Below are 16,565 nucleotides of genomic sequence, written 5' to 3' on the forward strand. Positions count from 1 at the left end.
CATGACATTCCGGCATTTTCTTATACATTTTTGGAAATGTCTTAAAGATTATACAGATAAAGTTGGAAAACAATCTCTCAGCAGGAAAATAAAGTCAAATGCTGTTTTAATTTTATTTTAGTACGGAAATACGGAAGCAGGTGCAATTCATAAAAGATTAATCTAAAATCATTTATTGCGAAATTTGCAGCGGAAATTATATGAAGAAACGTGAAATTGATAGTAGGCATTCTGCAGTTTGTAAAGATATATCTTAGAGAAAAGAATAATTTTGTATGATTTGAAATGGTTCAATATAAATCAGAATGACTGTAGAAAATAGATATACATTTGTATGTAACGTTCTCACAAATCTTAGGACCTTTAATTTTTATATTATCGATTAAGTCTATATCGATTGTTCCAGGATTTGATTTTCTTGATTGTAGATGCTATCGTGCTATAACTAAACGGCTACAACTTTTACAACAGTCATTATTTTCGCTTGAGTTTAGTGTTAATGTAAATAACGGAGCGTTAGGGATTAATCCTCCAATCCGTGTTGTTTCTAGATTTTTATCTCTCTCTCAAGACCATTATCGAAAATAGAGACCGATTCAAGATACAAATCAGTAAAAGAGGAGCCTGCTTGTTGAATGTTATGCTTTTAAAATGTTTTTAAGACGTTGGTATGGGATAAGTTGATTCACTCAGATGTATTGATAAAGTCTGAAACATATGAAAGACAATCTGTTTCAAAATAAATACCTTATCAAAAAGAACAGAAGTTTTGTTTTCACTGGGTTTAACGTCCTGGCAACAGACAAGATAATGTAAGATCGGTCTCAGGAGGGACACCAAAGACAGGATCATATAAGGACAGTCTCAGGAGGGATACCAACAAGCAGGTTCATTAAGGGCGGTCTTAGGAGGGACACCAAAGACAGGGTCATATAAGGGCAGTCTTAGAAAGGACACCAATAAGCAGGGTCATTAAGGGCGGTCTTAGGGGGGAAACCAAAGACAGGATCGTATAAGGACAGTCTCAGGAGGGACACCAACAAGCAGGGTCATTAAGGGCGGTCTTAGGAGGGACACCAAAGACAGGGTCGTATAAGGACAATCTCAGGAAGGACACCAATAGACAGGGTCATCAAGGACAGTCTCAGGAGGGACACCAAAGACAGGGTCATATAAGGACAGTCTCATTAGGGACACCAAATACAGGGTCGTATAAGGACAGTCTCAGGAGGAACACCAAAGACAGGGTCGTATAAGGACAGTCTTAGGAGGGACGCCAAAGACAGGGTCATATAAGGACACTCTCAGGAGGGACACCAAAGACAGGGTCATCAAGGCCAGTCTCAGGAAAGACACCAATAGACAGGGTCGTATAAGGACAGTCTCAGGAGGGACACCAATAGACAGGGTCATTAAGGGCAGTCTCAGGAAGGACACCAAAAGACAGGGTCATATAAGGACAGTCTCAGGAGGGACACCAATAGACAGGGTCGTATAAGGACAGTCTCAGGAAGGACACCAAAGACAGGGTCATCAAGGACAGTCTCAGGAGGGAAACCAAAGACAGGGTCATATAAGGACAGTCTCAGGAGGGACACCAAAGACAGGGTCATATAAGGACAGTCTCAGGAGGGACACCAAAGACAGGATCATATAAGGACAGTCTCAGGAGGGACACCAAAGACAGGGTCATCAAGGACAGTCTCAGGAAGGACACCAAAGACAGGGTTGTATAAGGGCAGTCTCAGGAGGGACACCAAAGACAGGGTCGTATAAGAACAGTCTCAGGAGGGACACCAAAGACAGGGTCGTATAAGGACAGTCTCAGGAAGGACACCAAAGACAGGGTCGTATAAGGACAGTCTCAGGAAGGACACCAAAGACAGGGTCATATAAGGACAGTCTCAGGAGGGACACCAAAAGACAGGGTCGTATAAGGACAATCTCAGGAGGGACACCAATAGACAGGGTCGTATAAGGACAGTCTCAGGAAGGACACCAAAGACAGGGTCATATAAGGACAGTCTCAGGAGGGACACCAAAGACAGGGTCATCAAGGACAGTCTCAGGAAGGACACCAAAGACGGGGTTGTATAAGGGCAGTCTCAGGAAGGACACCAAAGACAGGGTCATAAAAGGACAGTCTCAGGAGGGACACCAAAGACAGGATCATATAAGGACAGTCTCAGGAGGGACACCAAAGACAGGGTCATCAAGGACAGTCTCAGGAAGGACACCAAAGACAGGGTTGTATAAGGGCAGTCTCAGGAGGGACACCAAAGACAGGGTCGTATAAGGACAGTCTCAGGAAGGACACCAAAGACAGGGTCGTATAAGGACAGTCTCAGGAAGGACACCAAAGACAGGGTCATATAAGGACAGTCTCAGGAGGGACACCAAAAGACAGGGTCGTATAAGGACAATCTCAGGAGGGACACCAATAGACAGGGTCGTATAAGGACAGTCTCAGGAAGGACACCAAAGACAGGGTCATCAAGGACAGTCGCAGGAGGGAAACAAAAGACAGGGCCATATCGGTACGGTCTTAGGAGGGGTACCAACAGACAATATCATAGGAGTCTCAGGAATGACACCGAGGGTAGTTAACACATTACAGAAAAAAGATAGAAAACAAATCTTATAAGTATTAATCACAGACAATTTTTTTAAACAGAATAAAAGCATAAACGTTAATTCAAACGTTTAAGGTAAATAAATCAACATGTAGATATGATGATAAGCTATTCCCTACCCGTTGCGATTTGTGTTTCTAAGGACGCCGAGAAACGGACCGGTCTGTGATTTTTTATATATATACTCTGTAATATAATGAATTATTGTTATCTACATACTGTAATCACATTTTAAAATGAAAAAAAAAATGGTAATTTGTTACTTTAATTGTACTGTATGGCATGCGATGGGCCTCCCGTATTTTGTTTAGTGAGATCGTTACCTAGGAGATACCGCCTCAAAATGTTAACTGAACGATAAAACCAGCAAACAAACAAACCGTGATTAGACAATCCTAAGTAGTTATACCTTAATAGGTTAAGTAGAATTTCAGGGATAGATCTATATTCGAGACAACGGTTAATTCTGTTTAGAGGTCAGATATACGTTCTTGTTGGGTGGTAAAGTTTCTAGATAAATAAAAGTTTAAATTTATGGAATTAAACTGGTATTTAATCGAGAAAACGCTATATCAGAAATGTTTTTATCCAGAAAACAATAAAATGGATTAGTGTCAAAATGTTTATATATAAAATTCTTGTATAACATATTAAGGATAGGCTTAGTAATCTAAGTAGAGTTACGAAAGTCTATTATAACGATCAGAGACGGTAAGTATAGAGAAGTGAAAGTCAACACAATTACATCAACAATTTCTCTGTGTATTGGCAAAAGAATATAAGTACGTCATTATATAACGGTATTAAAACGTCACCATTTTGTTTTATCTTTGTTTCAAATCGTTCATAGATTAAATATTATACTATACTAATGATAGATCACTAAGCCTATAACTTAGGGCGAGATTCAGACACGTGTCAGTCAAAATGTCCGGCGTCCAGGAGAAACTCGGGATAGTAGGATTTCATGAATAGATAAGAAATCGCATTTATATGTATGAACATTTCAATTGAACCTTTGAGTTATTTTCAAACATGAAAAAGGCTACCCACAAGTCAATGCTGCAAAAATGTACAACCATGCATGTTGTCACTTTTTCCTCCTTACATAGTGTCGTTGAACACCAGTCAGTGAGTTTGAATTGTCACTTTTCCTCCATACATAGTGTCGTTGAACACCAGTCAGTGAGTTTGAATTGTCACTTTTCCTCCATACATAGTGTCGTTGAACAACAGTCAATGAGTTTGAATTTAATATAAATTTTCAAAATTTCAAACTATTATTCAATATTTTTAGAAGGGCAATGTGAACAGGATTATTGAATAAGTTATACAACTTTTTTTTCCATCATAGTGATTCATCATATGGAGGTTTTAACTATTATATCATACGCGTTATTGAAATCTAACTATCATAATTGTATTATAAATCAAAGCAGAGAATAGGAAGTGAGTTAGGGTATCAACTTTTATAACGTGAATTCATAAACGAAAGAAAAGAAAAAAAACGGAATCCCGGGGAATCCTTAGTGTTGATGTCATTTCAGTTAATAACAACTCTCTGTTTATGATATAAAAAATCAAAATAATGTCAGACACGAAATTAAAATTCGAAAACTAGATAAATTGTTAAGAGATTGAAATTATGAATCGGATGATGAGTTTGACCTTGGACTTTGATGTGACCTTGACCTAAAACATACAGACACGAACTTTACATTTTGCTCAATCGAAAATTTTACCTCCAATGTTACATTTAACTTGAGCGTATGAGCCCGACATTGGTACATAACTTGTTCTGCATATACTCACGAAATCTCACGAACCTTTTAAGTAGGCACGGTGTGGACAAGAATCTTTTACGGACGGTCTGGACAAGAATCTCTTACGGACGGTCTGGATAAGAATCTCTTACGGACGATCTGGACAAGAATCTCTTACGAACGATCTGGACGAGAATCTCTTACGGACGGCCTGGACAAGAATCTCTTACGGACGATCTGGACGAGAATCTCTTACGGACGGCCTGGACAAGAATCTCTTACGGACGGTCTGGACAAGAAGCTCTCACGGACGATCTGGACGAGAATCTCTTACGGACGGTCTGGATAAGAATCTCTTACGGACGGATCATGTTTCGAATTCATATATATACTCAGGAGTCAACAGGTGTTTTTTCATTCAGCCACAGAAGTGTGCTACAAGAGGTCATCTACAATACAGATGGTCGAATACTAGAACATTAAATATACAATGGTATCAGAATAGAAACATATTACACTGTACACAATTTATAACATCGAAATAAATTAAGTGTGTTTTACATTCAGAGAAAAGTAGTGCAAACTGTTTTTAAAAAATTAAAGTATTACAGGTATTTTTCAGCAGATGTGCCAACATTACAAGAAGAGTAAACAGCAGTGAACTGATATAGAATGATAGCCTTACATTTTGTTTGATTAATCATTAAATAACAGACAGGAAAAGATAACTCCTGTCAACACTATATAGTCCTTACCTTAGAATGGTGATCGACATTACACAACAAGGCAAACACGAGGAATTTGACATAAATCATAATTCAAATTTAAATCGGATGTCAACGAAATGATTGCTTTGGAAACAAAACAGAATAAACATGATGATATCTTCATCATATCTAACACTAGATAAAATTCCTGCCATCTACTTTTTCTCTCATTTATCATTCAAGCTCGGAATTTAAGATTAATCCACGCGTCACAAAAGTCAAGAATGGCGGTGGGCAAATTGTTCCGTTACCCGGGACACCAGTGTTTACTTCGATATTCTTCTAGACAGAAATCTGGGACCTCATTTTAATCTGGCTTACCGGTGATTTTGTCTTGTTTCAAATCAGTATCGATAAGTATTTGATACAAGTGTCCAAAGTATGCTACGATATGCTACCTAGTTCTTACGGTAGATCGAAACTGACACAGGCTCCTGTTTCTTAAAATAAATTCTTATATGACTGATGAATCAGCATTATTGCAGACCAAAAAATAAATATTTGATTAGGACATGGAGAGTAACTCGTCTCACTTGTCGTAAATCAGCTGTGTCTCCAGTGTTCTCTGCTTAGGGACATGAATATGACTTAAAACTACTTTGGAAATTGAAGTGCCTTGTATAATATATTTTGTCTTCGATATTATTACCTCTCGCTTTCCAAAACACACAGTATATATGGCTGTGTATAGCGTTGAACATTAAAAGGCTTAATGTATATAAACTTAAAACATGTATTGTTTTGACATACCTGCTTAATTTGTAATTACTTCATCACATTATAATTGATAAGGTCACTCTCCACCGAGTACATGTATTATGTTCAATCAAACTTAATGAAGAATTAACATATTCTATGCATAATCATAATTTGTATAATTTACATTATTTTTCACTTTAATTGCACGTTTTTGATATTATATTTGTATGCTCTTCATATCTGGAGGAAGTAAAGACAATAATAACATCAATCACCCCTCGCTTTCCAAAACACACGGCTTTGAAAACGAAACCTATTTTTTAAAACTGGCGGATGTGGACATCAGCACAGGGGCCTGCGAACTTTATCACGTGATTTACGTTACGTAATCATCATTAAATAATATTATACACCTTGTGTGTATATATCATTACCGCAAGAAATTTCGAATGAAGTTCTTTTCTTAAAATTCTTCAATCACTAAATATCCGGATATTCTCACCCTATAGTAGTATACCGTGATTTTTCTCAAGTCCCTGTGTATCTACACATAGTGTATTGATTCTATATTGAACAGTTTGAGATCTAACAGAAAACAATGTGTAGTATTCCATGTTATCTGATAAGTTAATACATGAGTTAAATATGTTGCTGTCCCTGGATCAATTTGCACTTTGTGGTTAGACGCCGACTGAACCAGTCGACGCGGGGAGCCTGCCTGGTCCCTTTGTAAACAGGGGAGTACAACATGGTTTTCGGTATTATAAATCATTTTAATTTGTTAAAAGAAAATCATCATTAAAATAACATTGACTTTAATTAAAATTTGACTGACAAATATTTTTTTTTAAATTTAGTCATTAGTTTTAAATTCCAATCTTGACAAAACCTTCTAGATTTCTCCCAATCAAGCGCCACTTTAAAGTTACATTGTATTCACAAAATCTGAAAATTATAAATATTTTTCTGTTTATTCTATGCCTTTCCTTGTCATCGTGACAGTATGATTATAATTAATGGTTACATGCGAATATGACGTTTTATCTTTAAAGTTTCCTCAAATCTACCAACGGATTGTCAGATATAATCCAAGTCCGTGAGGAAAATTGAAAAGTAATGGTGTGACAAACGTCTTCATAATGCAGATTGATATTAAAGGTCAGAAAGGTCAACTTTGACAACTTAGGGTCATTCGGGGTCAATCCGAATTCCTATACATCACGCACTTATTGATTAGAAAACAGTCAGGATATTACATTGCACGTCATCGGGATCATTTTATGAGTGAAATGTTCTGATTGGTCAATTTCATATTTGTTTTTGCCCGAACTTTATCATGATGTTCAGATTATTTTTTCATTCAACATAAACTGACGTCATGCCATATACTGAAATTGAAAGAATAATCAATTGAAGAAGAAGAAGAAGAAGAAGAAGAAGAAGAAGAAGAAGAAGAAGAAGAAGAAGAAGAAGAAGAAGAAGAAGAAGAAGAAGAAGAAGAAAAGGAAGAAGAAGAAGATTATTGGTCTTGTAACTGATATTCCATGTTAGATAGAAAAAATCTACCTTCTAAGGGGACAAATTTGTTCTATTTGTGTGGGAAAAGGACATGTTTACACACAAGTCGAACACAATAGATGCTCTTCCCGCATTCTTCCTTTCATGATATACTTCCCGACAGCTGATATATATACACTTTCATTTCAGGATGTTTTATTGTCTGTATCCTGATGACAAAAGAAATTGGGCAATAGTCAAAGCCTATGAATAGCCTCCCCATAAAGTGTTTGTTTACGCTTGAAAATATTCTGAAAAAGAAGACTGAGTTTTGTTTAGATAACAAATAGATAAGTAGATAAATAGATAACATTGGTCGGTTAATGGTAGGGATTTCTCAAAAGGAATAACACAGTGAAGTTTTTCATCACATCTTTCACGTTTTTCATTGTATTTGTCTTTTAAGTAAACAAACATATCTTTGCTTTGATATCAGGTGTGAATCCAAACATAATCGGCAAACCTCGTTCGATTACGTGAAAACATCCAAACGAAGAACGGGATCGACCGATGTGTGCCGAATGGAGCCAGACAAGTTACATTTCGACCAGTTCCGTCAGATAACGTAATTAGCCGGACTTTGACGGAAGTAGCCGAGATGTTGTACGTAACACATCACTGGCGCCTTTTTTGTTAATAATTATCTATATTTTTGTACTTGTGCCGTTTGATGTCTACTCAGTATGGATTTAATGATACAAAAAATGATCCCGGCTTCCTGTTGTGCTGATGACATCCGTTCGGAAATATGTCATAACTTAATCAGACAAAGACGACCGAGACAGCCAAAAATGCCTTTAATACCGTGTTTTGAATACCCAAGAGTGATAAAACTGACGAAAATGACCTTGTTAAAATATAACAAATGGAAACATATTTTGAAAAACATCAATGATAATTGTCATTTTAACAGCATAAATGATAAAATGAAAATAATATTCACAAATAATGTTTGATCCTTTAATATCAGTAATTCGTTATATAATAGTACGTGCTATTAAACGAATCATACTCATAGGTTTATGTGTAAAAATATCAACTCCGCCGATGTGGTTTGTGATCAAAGCACATTTTTGTATCATACAATAGAATGAATAAGTGAAAACATGGGACCTTGAATGGAGACATAAGGTGTTATGGAGCGTGAGCTTAATGTGATTTTAATAAATCATTATGAATACTCTCTTTTTTGTGTTTACATTTCCTGTATCTTATTAAGCGAAATGATTATCAATTGATGAAATGGATCTTTATAGAAAATGATTACTACACTGTGTTACTTAAAGGTCAAGCTGAGTGTCTTGACATGGTGTATTTATTGTTAGCCCTAATAAAAACATATTTAAATATGACTTCCTTTTATGCAAAATCATTATATATTACAACTTACAATCGCCATTTCCGTAATTTTTTTACAAATTATCACGCAACGGTTGTTGCTAATCAACTAATTACTTTCTAAGATATGAGTGGTCCCTAACTTACGGTCATGCTGGTTATAGGTTGTTATTGGTGTCATCAATAAACATTAGTGTCAGGAGTTCCTACTATCTCACTAATATAAAAAGTTTTAAATATATACAATGTTTTGTATAAAGTTGAAACATCACGTACTATTGCACGTGGATGTTTACATACTATCCAGAGAAACCTGGTTAATCATCTTACCTACTGCAGAACCACGATCTCTACTTCTCTTTTAAAATACCACTAGTAATGTTTAAATTATACACGCCAGATCTTCACCCGGAGATGTATTTTCGTTAATATCGACTTATAATAACTTTGACAGCTCTTAATTTCAACTAAGTTTAACATGGAGAAATGTTAATCTTAACCTAGTCTAACCTCGAAATATCGTTATCTTATCTTAAGGTAACTTCCACAAATCTTAATCTCGAGTTAGCCTAACCTCAACAAACATTGGTCTCAAGTTAGCCTAACCTCAACAAATATTGGTTTCAAGTTAGCCTAACCTCAACAAACATTAGTCTCAAGTTAGCCTAACCTCAACAAACATTGGTCTCAAGTTAGCCTAACCTCAACAAACATTGGTCTCAAGTTTGCCTAACCTCAACAAATATTGGTCTAAAGTTAGCCTAACCTCAACAAATATTGATCTCAAGTTAGCCTAGCCTCAACAAACATTGGTCTCAAGTTAGCCTAACCTCAACAAACATTGGTCTCAAGTTAGCCTAACCTCAAAAACATTGGTCTCAAGTTAGCCTAACCTCAACAAACATTGGTCTCAAGTTAGCCAAACTCAACAAACATTGGTCTCAGGTTAGCCTAACCTCAACAAACATTGGTTTCAAGTTAGCCTAACCTCAACAAACATTGGTCTCAAGTTAGCCTAACCTCAACAAACATTGGTCTCAAGTTAGCCTAACCTCAACAAACATTGGTCTCAAGTTAGCCTAACCTCAACAAACCTTGGTCTCAAGTTAGCCTAACCTCAACAAACATTGGTCTCAAGTTAGCCTAACCTCAACAAACATTGGTCTCAAGTTAGCCTAACCTCAACAAACATTGGTCTCAAGTTTGCCTAACCTCAACAAATATTGGTCTAAAGTTAGCCTAACCTCAACAAATATTGATCTCAAGTTAGCCTAGCCTCAACAAACATTGGTCTCAAGTTAGCCTAACCTCAACAAACATTGGTCTCAAGTTAGCCTAACCTCAAAAACATTGGTCTCAAGTTAGCCTAACTTCAACAAACATTGGTCTCAAGTTAGCCAAACTCAACAAACATTGGTCTCAGGTTAGCCTAACCTCAACAAACATTGGTTTCAAGTTAGCCTAACCTCAACAAACATTGGTCTCAAGTTAGCCTAACCTCAACAAACATTGGTCTCAAGTTAGCCTAACCTCAACAAACATTGGTCTCAAGTTAGCCTAACCTCAACAAACATTGGTCTCAAGTTAGCCTAACCTCAACAAACATTGATCTCGAGTTAGCCTAACCTGAACAAACATTGGTCCCGAGTTAGCCTAACCTCATCAAACATTGGTCTCAAGTTAGCCTAACCTCAACAAACATTGATCTAAAGTTAGCCTAACCTCAACAAACATTGGTCTCAAGTTAGCCTAACCTCAACAAACATTGATCTAAAGTTAGCCTAACCTCAACAAACATTGGTCTCAAGTTAGCCTAACCTCAACAAACATTGGTCTCAAGTTAGCCTAACCTCAACAAACATTGGTCTCAAGTTAGCCTAACCTCAACAAATATTGATCTAAAGTTAGCCTAACCTCAACAAACATTGGTCTCAAGTTAGCCTAACCTCAACAAACATTAGTCTCAAGTTAGCCTAACCTCAACAAACATTGGTCTCGAGTTAGCCTAACCTCAACAAACATTGGTCTCAAGTTAGCCTAACCTCAACAAATATTGATCTCAAGTTAGCCTAACCTCAACAAACATTGGTCTCAAGTTAGCCTAACCTCAACAAATATTGATCTCAAGTTAGCCTAACCTCAACAAATATTGGTCTCAAGTTAGCCTAACCTCAACAAACATTGGTCTCAAGTTAGCCTAACCTCAACAAACATTGGTCTCAAGTTAGCCTAACCTCAACAAATATTGGTTTCAAGTTAGCCTAACCTCAACAAACATTGGTCTCAAGTTAGCATAACCTCAACAAATATTGGTCTCAAGTTAGCCTAACCTCAACAAACATTGGTCTCAAGTTAGCCTAACCTCAACAAATATTGGTCTCAAGTTAGCCTAACCTCAACAAACATTGGTCTCAAGTTAGCCTAACCTCAACAAACATTGGTCTCAAGTTAGCCTAACCTCAACAAACATTGGTCTCAAGTTAGCCTAACCTCAACAAATATTGGTCTCAAGTTAGCCTAACCTCAACAAACATTGGTCTCAAGTTAGCCTAACCTCAACAAACATTGGTCTCAAGTTAGCCTAACCTCAACAAATACTGGTCTCAAGTTAGCCTAACCTCAACAAACATTGGTCTCAAGTTAGCCTAACCTCAACAAATATTGGTCTCAAGTTAGCCTAACCTCAACAAATATTGGTCTCAAGTTAGCCTAACCTCAACAAACATTGATCTAAAGTTAGCCTAACCTCAACAAACATTGGTCTCAAGTTAGCCTAACCTCAACAAACATTGGTCTCAAGTTAGCCTAACCTCAACAAACATTGATCTCAAGTTAGCCTAACCTCAACAAACATTGGTCTCAAGTTAGCCTAACCTCAACAAACATTGGTCTCAAGTTAGCCAAACCTCAACAAACATTGATCTCAAGTTAGCCTAACCTGAACAAACATTAGTCTCAAGTTAGCCTAACCTCAACAAACATTGGTCTCAAGTTAGCCTAACCTCAACAAACATTGATCTCAAGTTAGCCTAACCTCAACAAACATTGATCTCAAGTTAGCCTAACCTCAACAAACATTGGTCTCAAGTTAGCCTAACCTCAACAAATATTGGTCTCAAGTTAGCCTAACCTCAACAAATATTGGTCTCAAGTTAGCCTAACCTCAACAAACATTGGTCTCAAGTTAGCCTTTACTCGACAAATCTGAATCACAATACTAACACGGACACATGAATTTAACCTCTCATTGAATCATGATCCACCATTAACCGTAACTAACCTTAGTCTCAAAATTATTCAATTAACCTTAATATGAACTAATCTGATATAGTCTTAATCAGACTTAACTTTTATTTTAACTTTCAAAATAGCAGAGGTGGTATGAAACATAAAAAGATACATTTGTTTCTTATGGCCAACTTTAATTTATCTCAGTTTATTAAATTAGGTTAAAATCTAACTGATTTCCGTTGGTGAAATTGGTTTAGCCCAGAATCGGCTAGATGGGATCAAGGTTATTCTAGAAGAAATATGTAACTTACGAAAAACAGAAATTGGATATTCGGGCCGGAGCCAGTTTTCTAGTTGAACATTCAAACTATAACGTTTAAAAAATAATTTCTTTGCGATATTAAGCAATTCGGAGATGAAATGAGACACTGTCGCTTATAAAATCCCACTATATGTAAGTTATGAAACAATATACCTGTTGTCTATCTCTACTTATCCTTGTCTTTGATGTCTGCTTAACTGTTGGTGTCCCAGCACGTATTAAAGAATATATATCACAGTCTTTTACATGTTCTTTTTGTGTAGGAAGGCATATCACGAGGAAATAGCACAGGAATATACAATAAAGAGTACTGTGTAATATCTATAAATCAGATTATATATAAATAGTATTAAGGCTGATCATGGTATTATTCTGAAACACGCCTGAACTGTAAGAGTGTGCATGTTGGTATTATGTAAATAATACACCTGCATAGCAATTTTATTTAAACTGGTTTGTTTTCCTGGCGAGACTTTTACACTAGACATTAAAATATATAGGTGTATTGGACTCGATATATACTCGATCGATATTCTTAGTCCTCAGGTGAGAGACACGCATGTAAACGTTGATTTGAACAGGTAGAAGTAGAAACACACAGGTAGATCGTCAGTAGGGTTTAAAGCTGCCCACAACTGAAGCGGTACTACTATCAGGCGAGAGCGCCGACAGAGACGCACGGAGTACAGTGTAGTCAATCGTCAGTTGAAAATATATCAGACGAGTATTTTGTTTAAGAGGTTGTGTTTGTACCTGTTTCCCAGTGGATACATTTACGGATAACGATGTAAGGAAGTATATTGTGTGTAGGTAAAGATTTCTACCTAACAGTGTGATATTTCACGTGGTCACGCGCTGTATAAACATACACGGGACGTATACACCAGTTTTACACTTTTAAACAACATTTACACGCGGATGTAATGGGAGTCCACGTACCTACATTCGGATAAAAGGAAAGTGTTGGTTTATCGGACATTATTTACCTGTATATATAAAGTGAACAAACTCTCGTATCGAAATTGTGATTTAAATAATCTAATTTACATAAACAAGAACGTTTGTCAACTTTGGAAGTTTTTAAACAACATTTCAGTGTTCTTTAGTAACAAGGAAATCTGTTTTTCTCTGGTGTTGGATATGTCACTGCCAGTGATTAACAGGTCATTACGGTAGACCTAAAAACACAAGACGACGTTTGACCCTTAGCATATCTTCAGCCTGTAGAAACACTGAAATCTCTGTTTCGTTTCTATATATTTGATTTATTTGAGGAATTGAAACATGGACGAAAATGTCTGGAGTGTAGTAGAACAGGAATGATGAATCGTGTGGTTTTGTGTCTCTGTGTTACTAGGGAGGTATATTACGGAGATGTACTAGCCCTTATGGATACGCACGTGCAATAAACATGGACGCTTACTTGAAACGGACGTACGGACAGAAGAGGACTGTGAACAGTCAGACCAAGTACCCATTTTGGGACTATAGGTAAGTGTATTTAGATTGTAAAGATCATATCACTTTCAGCATTAAAATACTACTACTACTACTACTACTACTACTAATCATCATCATCATCATCATCTTTTAATGACAACCTACTTTTATAGTTATCGATCTGCCCCTACATTTGATTATACAAGACAATAAATCACATTATTGTTGTCGTAAATTCATCGTTACTTTATTATTATTATTATTATTATTATTACATGTACACAGGGCCCCAATTGTTATTACTGCACAATAGGGTCCACACTCATCAGTACAGATGGCGCCTGTCACAATACCGACACACGTCGTTGTACTGTCCGTTCCGTCCTCTGTACCGTCATTATGGTGTTGATAGGGACATGGTGTTAATATTTCAACAATGTCCATTTAGGCGAGTTCATGTACTCATAGACAACTGTTTCATGTCTTCAGTACGTTCCGACATTGTCCCGTCTTCATTTGACCTTAAATGTGGCGAGGATGCCCGCATCTATCTCAGGTTTCTCAGACAGAATCTCCAGGAGACGTCGCTCAGTAATTTTTGTACTCAATAACATCATAATACCGGCGGGTGTCTGTGACAGTAGGCTATGCACTGCAATGAACCGAAAGTGTGAAACATACCATGATGAACATCAACAACGTCATGAACGCAATTAAGAAAAACGAACATCGGAAAAAATTAAGTTTATGATTGTACGCCTTGATTTGTCCATATTTGTAAGTGAAATATGAAAACGAATTCAAACATTTAATTTCTCAATTCATATTAAACATCTATTTTTATCCTGCCATACGCATGTCATCACTAAACTATCATTGACGATGAGGAAGTATCACATCGCCAAGGTCAGATGACACTGACAAAGTCAAAACTCAACCAAAGAACGTAGGTAATTTGAACATACACAGTCTTCTTTTGGTTCCAGCCTTTGGTCTGTATATCTTTACTTTGTTTTTCCGACTATTGTCTTAAACTGGACAACATCGTCTTCTCTAATTAAAGTACTCTGAAAATGACTCTGATATCATGATCAATTTTACATTTCGACAAGCAAGTATCAGTACCAGTTTAACACTTAAAAACTTTAACTTCGGAAATCAATGTCTATAGGTTAAGATGGCAATGCATGTAGACAACTTCGTCGTTGGCATCGCCATGTTAGTTTACTTTAATTTAGATAAACGATATTGCTTTTGTATTTCTTAGTTTCAAGCTAACAATGCTCTGAAAATGTGGTTTTAAAGAGAAAGTTTCATCAGCTTAAGGACTTAATATGTTACAGTGACGATATAAATGTCATATGATCAGTTTTAACTACAGCTCATTGAATACGATTATCACAGCATTAACTCAATAAAAAGGGCTTGTACTTAACCATTTAAATACTAGACACATTTACAAACAAGTTTCGTAAACAAAAAACACTGAAGTTTTTCCCGGAACGATTTACGCTGAGATAAATACCAGTGGAATCGGATAGCATTTGATTCTATATAAAAACAAGACTGTTCATTTAAAACTAAAAATACTTAATTGACTGTTCAAGTGTTGTACTTTATACAAATGGAAATTATCAATCTTTTTGAGGTGACTTGAAATAGAACAGGCTTGTTATTCGATATTAATAGTAAAAATTCCGGAACGTCGAACAGTCATTCTTAATTAGTTTTCACTTGTCGATCCGACTGACGAGATTGCCATCAAACTTGATTGAGTGATATACATTTGTATATAAAGTCATATCTTTAATGGAAATCTTTCCTTGATATTGCTGCCGTCTTGGTGTGTATTCCTGTATAGTGACTCACAAAGGTATGGTCATAACTGAAAACTTATCAACGGAGTTAAATTTGTAGATAAATCAGTATTTGACAGACTTATCTTGTAAATAACTTGGTTAATACACCCAAATATGTCTCTTTATTAATTGTATTTAAGCAAATTTTGCAGTAGATCAGAACTTTAAAGTTTGTATATAGAACTGACCGTCGCTTTATATATTTACATGTATATACCTGTATTTACCTGTTATTACATATATTATGTTCAGGTGAGAATTTCTGTGTCAGATTCAAGGCATTCTGACACATAGGACTAGATTTCATTGAACCGACTGATCACGAATAAGATCTAAGGGTTCAATAGATTTTAGTATAATGCTTGAGATTATGAACATTAATTTTCTCTCGGTACATCTAACACTGTCCTTTTCAATTCTTTCTGTAGCTTACATGACAAATATTCTCGTTAAGAGGTCATCATGGTCCACTCAGCCCATCCATTGTATCACCCCCTCCCATTCCACAGCCCCTCCCATTCCACAGCCCCCTCCCCTCCCCCGCTCTTAATACACAGGTGGCGTTTATGATACAACCGTATAAAACATCTATGTAAGTCTCTTGTTGACACTTTAAAATGGAGCACATAATTTGCATTTGATTGGGATAAGGTTTCTCGTCAAGTCCCGAAACCCGACACACTAAACATTCTCTGGTACGAAAAAAAAATTATTCTCGGACAAAACATCTGACATATTACGGCTACAGTGCGCTCGCTGAATAGGCTACTTGCATATATTTTGTAATGTACGGTTCTCAAAACTTGCCGGCGATAAATCTTATATTCTATATAAAAGAAAACAAGACATACAGTTTTCGACCTTGGCGTATAGAATCTGCCACGCTCTCGAAATGTGGAATATTGTTGCTAAACACTAAAAGATTCAAATGGTGATACAATTTCGTGATGAAGGTG

At 36.5% G+C, this 16,565-nt stretch overlaps 1 protein-coding gene across 1 annotated transcript in view; it reads left to right on the top strand.

The window, feature by feature from the left end:
• The first annotated feature begins 13,721 nt into the window (after positions 1 to 13,721).
• Positions 13,722 to 16,565, top strand: part of LOC132544466 (protein FAM124A-like) — a 49,345-nt gene continuing 46,501 nt past the window's right edge. Inside the window, exon 1 of the mRNA XM_060208063.1 lies at positions 13,722 to 13,801. Within this exon, the coding sequence (XP_060064046.1) occupies positions 13,722 to 13,801 (80 nt within the window). The remainder of the gene's footprint in view (positions 13,802 to 16,565) is intronic.

Source organism: Ylistrum balloti, unplaced genomic scaffold (assembly GCF_031769215.1).
Source record: "Ylistrum balloti isolate Yb309-2 unplaced genomic scaffold, AGI_CSIRO_Ybal_v1 Utg369798, whole genome shotgun sequence".
In the NCBI taxonomy this organism is placed as follows: Eukaryota; Metazoa; Mollusca; class Bivalvia; order Pectinida; family Pectinidae; genus Ylistrum; species Ylistrum balloti.